This window comes from Physella acuta, unplaced genomic scaffold (assembly GCF_028476545.2).
Source record: "Physella acuta isolate Inbredline_101_S28 unplaced genomic scaffold, ASM2847654v3 ptg001129l, whole genome shotgun sequence".
NCBI classification, from domain to species: Eukaryota; Metazoa; Mollusca; class Gastropoda; family Physidae; genus Physella; species Physella acuta.
In genome coordinates, this window is record NW_026732646.1 from 278,398 (window position 1) to 290,000 (window position 11,603).

The window sequence follows — 11,603 nt, forward strand, 5'->3', positions numbered from 1 at the left end:
CCATTGGTGTCTTCTTCAGCAACCTTGCCCTTCCTCTATCTGTAATTGTGCATTGACGTGTTTATGCTGTTTTTATAAGATGTCCGCCGTGTTTGTAATGTTACAGTGGTGTGGCTGTGTCGGCCTTAAAAGTTTGTCGGCCTTTTGTATGAATCTCATTGCATACTTTTGCAGTGTTGTGTCGATGACAGCCTTTATACCATGTCGGCCTTTTTTCTGGATTCCATTGTGTATGTTTGGACTATATGTTACTAGTTCAGCCTAAATACCATATCCGACTTTTGTCTAGATCCTATTCTTTGGGCTGTAGTGAACGTTGTTTAACTTTGATTGCTGACATACGTGAAACCATTTGTTAAATTTTTTAAAAATTTCAGCTCCTGTTATTTTGTGGTTGTTAAGATTCCCACAAATTTACAAATTTAGAAAAACAAACTGAAGTTTCAGTGAAAGATTTCGTATGAGTTTTTTTCCGGTGACTTTTTTTTCCTTGACCTTTATTTCACAACAGCTGTTGGATTTTTAAAAATCCCTACACTGTGTGGTGACTATTTGTAAAGCATTACCTTATCTCGACTTTATTTATAATTCGCACCGTATCGAAGATGCTAATTGTTATGACATATCCAGCAGTAAATTCAATGTACCACTACCCACTCATTTCACACCCCTACAAACACCCCTACCTACCAATCCAGTGTTTTCGAACTCTAGAATCCGTCACGATACAAGAATTTCTTCACGTCGGGACTCCGTCAGCTTCAATAAATATTGCATACATTTGAATTTAAAATTTTCGTTCTCGGCTACTTCTAAAAAATATTAGCACCATGATGTCTGCTCAACAGGTGAAGTAGAGTTAACTTGTTTGTACTGCCGTGGGGAATATTCGACTTAACTAACCTTTCGTTGACTTAAAATTCTCGCATACAACTTACAACTTACAATTTTAGGATTGTTTTAAATATCCATTCTAGAACCCGTTAAAACTTATAAACTCATACATATGATCATATATATGTTCAAATCAGCAAAACGCAAAACAATGTTAAAGAATTTTTTTTAAAACTCCGTCTGTAACACTACGAATTGTTTGGTACAAACATAGAAACGTTTAAACTATTTGTTAGATTCTAGACAAGTATACATAGACATAAATCGTCATTAAAAAAAGATGTTTAAAAATTTAGATAAGTTTTATTTCCTCTTTAAAAAAATATGTACATCACGATTTATTTTTTAAATTACGTACTTGTTTAAAAAATTATTTAAAAAAAAAAGGCCAGTAGTTCGTGTGACAGTTTTTAACAGTGTGTTCCCATCTTTGGTGTTGTTGAATCACGTTTGATTATTGTCAAGATCTGGGTTAACGTTCATGTTAAGGATCGAGTAAACACACCTTAGTATCATGATGTATCGTGTATATAGCGAAACTTGCAGGTGAAATACTGTAGGCAGTGATGACAATAGTTGTTTTTTTATCATGCCGATCTTCATTTAAAAATATTATTTTGGTGGAAAATCTTGAGGCTTCTTACAAAGTACGTCAGCCAAATACGAGAGCGGCACGACAACCACAAAGCTACCACTATGTAGCAACCACGACAACTACACGGCTACCACTAGATAGCAACCTCGACAACCACTATGCAGCAACCAACGGTTATATGCCTACAACAACCATCCACTACAACCACACATCAACCTCTCGAAAAACAACCACAATAACATTACGACAACCACTGTGACAAAAGCCATCAATAATCCTGCGATACTAATACAGTTATAACAATTGCCATTTTCCTTATCAAACAAAACGATAATAATATAGTCCTGATACAACTGGTTGACAACTAATACCAACCCCCACGACAACCCGCTAATACTGATAAAACTTATTGACAACCATCACCAACCCCCACGACAACCCGCTAATACTGATAAAACTGGTTAGCATGCGCGCGCTGAATTTGCCACGGCACCTGAGAAAATTCCGACGGGCACTTCTTTTTCTCCGCGCAGCGCTTCACCGCCGGTTCGGGATAACTCTCCGCCTCCACGCATGCGTTGCAGCAGTCGGTAAACTCCGGAAAGCGCGACAGCTTCCAGATCAGCCTTCGCCTGTACTCCTCGCCCTGACGTCGCTTCTGTTCTCTGTAATACGCTTTCCAGGTCTGTGGTGACTGGAAGCATTGGCCGTAGTCGCACGTGTAGCTGCTGTACATAAGAGGCTTCCTGAGGGGGGGGGGGGGGGGGGGGGGGGGGTGATCAGAGTCATGGAATCACGGGCGTCATTAATTATGTCCGCTAATTACTGGATTTGAGAGGCGTTGTCGTCCGGGGGTAGGGGTTTGTTGGTAATTGAGTCACGCACGTAAGGAAAAGGTGTTGAGGGGTGGGGTGGGGTTTTGTCTTAAATGTTATGATGTAGGTTGTGATGAGATGAGGAATGTAATTATTTAAAATTTAATTATTTAAAATACAAATATGAAAGGACAGTTAAATTTGTGTTGTTGGGTGTGTAGAGGGGGGGGGGGTCATTTTTGAAGAGATGAGAGGTGAGGGATTAGGTGTTGTGTGTGGGTTAGGGGATGTGGGTGGGTTGGGTAGTGTGGATGTTGAGGGTGGTGAGGATGGTTTAGGGCAGGGGTTCCCAACCTTTTCTTACTCTAGAGCACATTCTAAAATATCGGTAGGGTGGCCGGCACTACCTATTTTAAATAGACAAACTCCATCCAGAGGCGTAGCGACCCTCCCCGTCACCCGGGTACAAAACTTTCGATTTCCATCCCCCCCCTCAAACTTTCGATTTCCATCCCCTTCAACCTTTAAATAATATTAATGAAAATAATTCTGTCTCTGTCGAATAGTGAGCACGGGGTTGGGAACCCCTGGTTTAGGGGGTGTAGGTGGGTTGGGTAGTGTGGATGTTGTGGGTGGTGTGGATGGGTTAGGGGTGTGGGTGGGTTAGGGTGTGTGGGTGGGTTGGGTTGGGTTGGGTAGTGTGGATGTTGTGGGTGGTGTGGATGGGTTAGGGGTGTGGGTGGGTTGGGTAGTGTGGATGTTGTGGGTGGTGTGGGTGGGTTAGGGTGTGTGGGTGGGTTAGGGGTGTGGGTGGGTTGGGTTGGGTTGGGTAGTGTGGATGTTGTGGGTGGTGTGGATGGGTTAGGGGTGTGGGTGGGTTAGGGGTGTGGGTGGGTTAGGGTGTGTGGGTGGGTTAGGGTGTGTGGGTGGGTTAGGGTGTGTGGGTGGGTTGGGTTGGGTTGGGTAGTGTGGATGTTGTGGGTGGTGTGGATGGGTTAGGGGTGTGGGTGGGTTAGGGGTGTGGGTGGGTTAGGGTGTGTGGGTGGGTTGGGTTGGGTTGGGTAGTGTGGATGTTGTGGGTGGTGTGGATGGGTTAGGGGTGTGGGTGGGTTAGGGGTGTGGGTGGGTTAGGGTGTGTGGGTGGGTTAGGGGTGTGGGTGGGTTAGGGTGTGTGGGTGGGTTGGGTTGGGTTGGGTAGTGTGGATGTTGTGGGTGGTGTGGATGGGTTAGGGGTGTGGGTGGGTTAGGGTGTGTGGATGGGTTGGGTTGGGTTGGGTAGTGTGGATGGTGTGTGTGGGTTTGCGGTTGTGGGTGGGTTAGGGTTTCTGGGTTCGTTGGGTAGTGTGGGTAGTGTGGGTAGTGTGGGTAGTGTGGGTAACGTGGGTGGGTTAAGGGGTATGGGTGGATCAGGAATTGTGGATGGTGTGGGTGGGCTAGAAGATAATGGTGCGTTAGACAAAGAACAACCGAGTTATACGTGGTGACATTAGAACTAGTGGAGGGTACCAGATGATACTTCACACATCATGTTGAGACATATAGACATGTCACATCATGGTGATTAAACGTGACGCAAAGGGAACTGGTACTGCATGGGAACACATGACAAGCTGGTGACACATGACAGTCTGGTGACACATGACAGTCTGGTGACACATGACAGTCTGGTGACACTTGACAGTCTGGTGACACATGACAGTCTGGTGAGACATGACAATATGGTGACACATGACAGTCTGGTGACACATGACAGTCTGGTGACACTTGACAGTCTGGTGACACATGACAGTCTGGTGAGACATGACAATATGGTGACACATGACAGTCTGGTGACACATGACAGTCTGGTGACACATGACAGTTTAGTGACACATGACAGTCTGGTGACACATGACAATATGGGGGCAAGCAAATCTGGTGATACAGTACAATCTGGTGACACATGACAGTCTGGTGATACATGGCAATGTGGTGACACATTACAATGTGGTGAAACATAGCAGTCTGGTGAAACATGACAATATGGTGACACATGACAATTTGGTGACATATAGTGGCACAAAAAACTACTCACGCATGACTGCGACAAAAACAACCTGTTGTCTGTCTGTCTCTCGCGCACGTAAAATCCTTATGTCGATAAGGCATCATACTGACCCGACCTTTGACCTTAGCGGCAAGCTTGAACTTTTAACCTTGGCCTTTAAAATCAAATGGACCAATGTTATACAGAAGAAAAATAACTTGTATCTTTTGTATAAGTAAAAATTGTAAAGATTAAAAAATAGTCAAGCTTAATGCATTAAAGGGGTTCTTAGTAAATCATAGGCCATATATGTTCTGTTATTTCCTATTCAAAAACTCTCAATTAATAATCTCTGTCCAATAATAATCTCCCTAGTCCAGTCGTCTATAATCATCTCCCTAGTCCAGACGTCTATAATCATCTCCCTAGTCCAGACGTCTATAATCATCTCCCTAGTCCAGTCGTCTATAATCATCTCCCTAGTCCAGACGTCTATAATCATCTCCCTAGTCCAGACGTCTATAATCATCTCCCTAGTCCAGACGTCTATAATCATCTCCCTAGTCCAGACGTCTATAATCATCTCCCTAGTCCAGACGTCTATAATCATCTCCCTAGTCCAGACGTCTATAATCATCTCCCTAGTCCAGTCGTCTATAATCATCTCCCTAGTCCAGTCGTCTATAATCATCTCCCTAGTCCAGACGTCTATAATCATCTCCCTAGTCCAGACGTCTATAATCATCTCCCTAGTCCAGACGTCTATAATCATCTCCCTAGTCCAGACGTCTATAATCATCTCCCTAGTCCAGACGTCTATAATCATCTCCCTAGTCCAGTCGTCTATAATCTTCTCCCTAGTCCAGTCGTCTATAATCATCTCCCTAGTCCAGACGTCTATAATCATCTCCCTAGTCCAGACGTCTATAATCATCTCCCTAGTCCAGACGTCTATAATCATCTCCCTAGTCCAGACGTCTATAATCATCTCCCTAGTCCAGACGTCTATAATCATCTCCCTAGTCCAGACGTCTATAATCATCTCCCTAGTCCAGACGTCTATAATCATCTCCCTAGTCCAGACGTCTATAATCATCTCCCTAGTCCAGACGTCTATAATCATCTCCCTAGTCCAGTCGTCTATAATCATCTCCCTAGTCCAGACGTCTATAATCTTCTCCCTAGCCAAAATATTAATCCTCCCCATGGATTAGACGTTAACTGTAATCCTCCCCCTCGCCTAGATATTAATCGTACCGAGGCCAAAAGTAAACCTTAATGTTAAAAGTAATCCTCTCACCTATGTCAGAGTCATCAGTCCCTAGCCCAGTAGCGTAGCGAGGGGGGGGGGGGCGGGGGGGGGACATATGTCCCCGGGCGCCGAGCTTAGTGGGCGCCAAAATGGGTTGGAAAAATAAATTGAAAGGTTGAGGGGGGTGCAAATTGAAAGTTTGAGGGGGGGGGGGTGCAGGGCGCAAATCAAAATGTCGAGGGGGGGTTGCAAATCGAAAGTTTGAGGGGGGTGCAAATCGAAATCTCGAGGGGGGGGGTGCAAATCGAAAAGTTTGTCCCCGGACGCCGGGAAGGGTCTCTACGCCTCTGCCCTAGCCTTGACTAGCCCTAACTACTAGTAGTATCTATATCCCTACCGTAGTCATGATCCTATACCAAAACTTACCATGACCCGTCTACGACAATGTTAAAAATGTATGCTTACCCACTAAATTGATCTGTCCACTTCTCTATAAGGAACAATATAGATATTTTAGTAAAGTTCCCTTTTCGAACCTAACGGTCCATTAGGCAAGCAATAGTCAGCACTATGTCAAGCCGCCTTTAATTCCCCTAATTTATGTTAGGTACTCATCAGAGCTGGGTTAACTCGGGGACGTTGTACTGACTTAAACCCAAAATTGAACTCGAGAATTTCAGGTTATCAGTCTAGCGCTCTACCTCTATGCCACTCCGTCTCATAAAAGTACCTGCTACAGACTAATGATCGCGCCTTAATACATAACATTGCTAGAAAAAAAAAGATAACTTTTTTTTTTCTTTATGCCCAGCAGGGCCGGCGTCTAGATTCATAACCTTCTCATTATTTCTTTATATCTACAAGCCAATTTTTTTTCAGAAAGTTTTGAAATATTTTTTTTTTCTGGACGGTAATTTGGGTTTTATAAATTTCAGTTAAAAACGAAATTTTGACGATTTTCCCCTGTAATTCAATATATTTTTTTTCTTTAATACAATATCTGGATACTTTTCGTTTTTTTTTGTTTTTTTTTTTTTTGTGTGTGTGTGTGTCAGCAATACCCATTCAAATCAACGTTCGACAACCTAGACCAGGGATCGGCAACCTTTTGAGACGGAAGAGCCAAAAGTTACAATTTATAAAATTTACCAGTTTTTAAAGAGCCACTAACATTTTTATTTCAACATTTGGTATCTGATTAGGATTAGGTAAATAATATGATTTGTTATTTAAAATAAATAGCTTTTACATATGAAATAATATTAATTCGTATAAAAACATACACATGTTTCGCCAGAATTATAAAATTATTAATCAAATAATATACTATCCCAATCCACTTTAGAGGATGTTAATTTTCTTTTGTTTATTTACGCATAACACCAGTTCAGGAGGTGTCTCCCATTAGCCAGGCGGGCATCAACACGGCAAACTCACTCAAACTGTCTTGGATATCGGTTTGACTATCGCTTATCGGTCGATTATGTCGTTGGGTTCTCATCAGGCTTTTATTTCACCCTAATAAACGCAGGGTAAACTTGTATCCAATCGTCCATTGGAAATGAAATTATACAGTCTATATATATAATTCTCTTCTGGGAGACGTTAGAAAACAAGCTGCAAGAGCGCCTTGCAGTCCCCTCTCTTCCTCTCTATCAAAATCACTACCACCCCACCCCACCCCCACATGGTCTGGTGAGCTGTGGTTCACGCTAAATGTTTACAAATCGTAGAGCCGGGTTTAGTGACGGCTATTAGGGGCAGATAATTTAGTTTGAAACGATTTTAAACTTACAGGAGGTAACTAAGAGGAGGCTGATTTCATGGGGGGGGGTGTAAGGTAGGAGTTGGGAGAAACGGGGGGGGGGGTCAGTGTTTTAAAGCAAATATTTTCAGTGGCAGCGTTGGTACTGTTGATTTCACAAATTATGAATTACTGGAAAGTAGAAAATAAAACAACTAAATAGCGGCGTGTGATACGCCGCGGGTCGGCTCGTTATTAATATTTGTTCAAGGAGATGTATGCCGCATCTTGTCATCAAGGGACCAAGTGAAGACCCCTAACTTAGATTATTGTCTAGCTTATCCCGGAACGGGGATCCAAAATTTGAACAATAACACTTTCAACAACGACATAATAGAAAGTTAGTGATCTTATGTATACCAATTAATAATATGTGTTCTTATTGTCTTTTCTTTTATAATAGAGATTATAAAAAATAATAATTTTAATAAATAATAAATTTTTGTCAATATTTCAAGTAACAAATATTGTTAATTTTACAAAATTAACCTATATTTTAAACGAATTTAAAGATCCAATTAAACAATGTATTTGCACAGTTTGTGTGTTTTTTTTTAAATTTAAATTTAAGTTATTTCCCATTCCATGCGTATTTTACTTTTTCGTATACGAAGTATAGAGGAAGTATTGTAATCGTGCAATAAATAAAACGGGAGTGATCTCCCCTAAACGTTCTCGAATATTCTTATATAAAGCAATGGGGGATGGCAACTCGGGATTTAGACAATATTTTAAATCCATTTTAATTACTTAAATTTTTAAAAAAGGAATAGAATCCCGGAGAAAAAAAGAATTGCGCACCAATTGAACGCCAAACAATAGGTGTATAATATGCGGAGTATTATTTGTACTTTATAAATTCATATTCTTTTTTTTTGAGAAATCGGAAATAGCGTAAATTACTACTTCCGCTCAACGGAAATGACTCAAAATTCGACAGAAGGCAGACAATTAGATCTTTTACTTACATGTGAAATTCCTTTTATCTATCATAAACAGTGTACAGTTATAGGCTTTTGAAAAATTGAAAGTAGAGTAAGTTCCACTTCCGGAAATTGATGAAAAATTGACACAGAACAACAAATATGATATAACACTTATATATGCAATTTCATCAACGTAGCTGTAACGGTACTCAAGTTATCTTATTCAAAGACTCACATACACACACAACACAAACATACGGACAAAATTGCAAAACTATGTTTTTCCGACTCAGAGAGGTGTAAAACATCAAGATTTGTAAAAATCTATTCTTTTTTTTTTTTTTTTTTTTTTTTTTGCACGATTACAATACTTCCTCTATACTTCGTGTACGAGAAAGTAAACACACGTTTTGTGATTCGGTATTTTGCTTCACGCATGAGAGTGGTAGTCTATAGAAATTCGTTCTTAATTATTAGTGTTGAAGGGGATCGAGATTTATCTGCCAGTGGGTTTGAACTCGAGACTTTGTTCGAATTTATCAACCATGAGCTTTTTGCCGACTCGACCACGCCTCCAACACAATTAAGCGTTACGTGTCAACTGGGTATGTGCCATTGAGGCCATTGACTCCAATTTCAGCCTGCTTTTCTTTTTGGATTTGCTTCCATAGCCTTTGTCCAACCAAGAACAAACTACAAGGCAGCAGTTGTTTAATTTTGGAGTTGTCTCTCCTAGAAGAGTGGCTGTCCCCAGCTAACGAGCCTCATCTGCCCGAGGGTTCGAACTCGAGACTTTTCGGTTTAGCAACCATGAGCTGTACCGACTCGACCACTTCGAACCCCCTGAATATCGAGTGATTATTGTTTATGTTTATTATTATTTCTTTAACCCTTCATTTCATGTTGTATCGATTTTGATACAAAGTGAAATAACCCCCATTGAATCTACACAAAAGATAAAATCTGAGCTTTTAATATGCCATTCTCTAGCTTGATCACTTTTGACCCAAATTCATACCTGAAACAGACTATAGGTGTGTTTCGTCTCACACAATTCGAGTTTGATTCCGTTTTTTTACAATGGTCGGACAGCTGTGATCGAGGTGTTTTTGAGAAAATAATAAAAATTCACAGGCCGTCTTTTTCTTCTTGAAAAAATATTTACCAATCTCAGGTGAGTAATTTTATCTAAAAATAACTTGTTTGCATACTATTTCTTTATATTTGCTTAAATCTGAAAAATCTGCAATAAATAGTTGACTTCAATTTGACAGTTTATAACTCGAATTTATTCATTGAATGAAATACTTCTTGATCTAGATCTATCTCTAAATGTGTATCTCACTGCAACGTTTTATACGCCAGTTATATTAATAATTTCAATGTCTGTTAGGTGTATTGGACAAAAGGAATCAATATTTCATGTATTGTGTTCATATTCCACATTAAATCGAGATCTTTATACATTTGCTAAAATACACGAAGCTTACCTTAATACTTGCCCAAGCTGTTCATCAAAATTAGCACAGGAAATAGAATCGAGGCAAGGCAATCAATATTTGATGACGTCATCCTGATTGCTTTTCTTTTTTGTGAATGTTATATTTTTAGATTTATTTATCTAGACTAGTGATTGCCTAATAATATAATGAATTAAGAGTGTGAAGGGGTTAGAAATAACATAGAGGGAGGGAGAGTGGGGAGAGTGTGTGGGGGGGGGGGGGGGATTGCTGTACTAGAGCTTGTCGGTTTAACACTGACCATTTGCCATTGCTAAAATTACATTATATTTACATTAATTTATTTGTTTTAGAACATTGAGTATTGTTACTTGTTACTGTATTTGATTTTTTTTTTAAAATTAATATTCAAATACATATTTATAATTGTTACCTATTGGGCCGATTGTATTAAATTTATTATTTTTTTAATGTTTGCGATTGTAACCCTTAACACTGTTTCCAAATGTCGGTGTCCCGGAATATTTAAGAACTACAGTTTTCGTTAGCTCAAAATTAAATTTCCCATTTGTAAAGTAGGATGCACCAGCAAGGCAAACACGAAGCGCCATTCTCACACGTGATGATCCACGTCGTAGATAATGTAGAGTTCACCAGTTTTTCCGACCACCGCATTTAAAGGGTAACTTTGGTCAGTTGTGTGACCAACCGCCTTTAATTTCCTCGACCTGAGTCAGGGAGCTTAACTCTTCCTTTTCTCTCTCTATCTCTCTCTATACCTCTCTCTCTACCTATCTATCTCTCTACCTCTCTCTCTAACTTTTTCTCTATCTATATATCTCTCTTCACCTCTCTCTCTATATATATACCTCTCTCTCTACCTATCTATCTCTCTACCTCTCTCTCTATTTGTCTACCACTTTACCTCTCTCTATATATATTTCTCTACCTCTCTCTCTACCTCTATATCTCTCTTTACCTCTTTCTACCTTCTATCTCTCTACCTCACTCTATCTCTATATATATCTCTAGCTCTCTTTTTACCTCTTTCTTTAAATCTCTTGCTACCTCTCTCTCTATTTCTCTCTTTCTATTTCTATCTCGCTATCTCTCTATCTCTTATCTTTCTACCTCTCTCTCTACCGCTATCTATCTGTCGTGTTGTTTATAAACTTTAGTCGATTGTGTTGTGTTTATTGATAACAAGCATCTTCACTATACAGTACACGGTTTGTTCATGTTTACATGTGAAGCAGAGTTGACGTGCATCTGGCGAGCGACGTAATGAGTTGTTGGTGTAGTTGTTGTTGTAGTTGTAGTTTTAGTTCAGTTGTTGTTTTAGTTGTTGTAGTAGTTGTTGTAGTTGTTGTAGTCGTTGTAGTTGTTGTAGTTGTTGTTGTAGTTGGGTTTTTTTTTTTGTTGATGTGGTTTAGATGCAGCTAAGCAGCAATGCGATTATTAGACCAAACCAAATTTAGAAAATTAGAATCTTGTTAAGATTGCAACGCAATCAAAACATAATAAAATATGAGATGAAAAAACAAGGTTAAACCAAGATTAATGTAGAGATCCTGTTTTATTTGCCACATCCACTGACAAACTATTAAACAACAAAGCGGGGGGAAGTGGGAATGGTGGCATTCGCAGATTAGTCTTTTAGCAGTTTTAGAATAGGTACATAAATTCTGTTTTCCGGTTTTGTCCTTGTTTTAATTAAACAATTCACTTTTATTAATGTTTTTTTTTTTTCGAAATAAAAACAAAAATAGAATATGGAATCAGTTTAGTTGTCGGTTGACACGTGACGTCTACCCTTCCAGGTTCATGTAAT

At 39.8% G+C, this 11,603-nt stretch overlaps 1 protein-coding gene and 1 long non-coding RNA gene across 2 annotated transcripts in view; both read right to left on the bottom strand.

Moving 5' to 3' along the window:
- Nucleotides 1-1,285: 1,285 nt before the first annotated feature.
- LOC131956133 (uncharacterized) lies at nt 1,286-9,849 on the bottom strand. Its single transcript, XR_009388936.1, has 3 exons — nt 9,803-9,849; nt 4,379-4,505; nt 1,286-2,235 (listed from the first exon to the last, which is right to left on the bottom strand). It is a non-coding gene; the product is annotated as an uncharacterized LOC131956133 (long non-coding RNA).
- Nucleotides 9,850-11,329: 1,480 nt separating this feature from the next.
- Nucleotides 11,330-11,603, bottom strand: part of LOC131956134 (uncharacterized) — a 36,386-nt gene continuing 36,112 nt past the window's right edge. The window contains exon 2 of the mRNA XM_059320557.1: nt 11,330-11,603. This exon is cut by the window's right edge and continues 849 nt beyond it. Coding sequence (XP_059176540.1) covers nt 11,581-11,603 — 23 coding nt within the window. The 3' untranslated portion in view covers nt 11,330-11,580.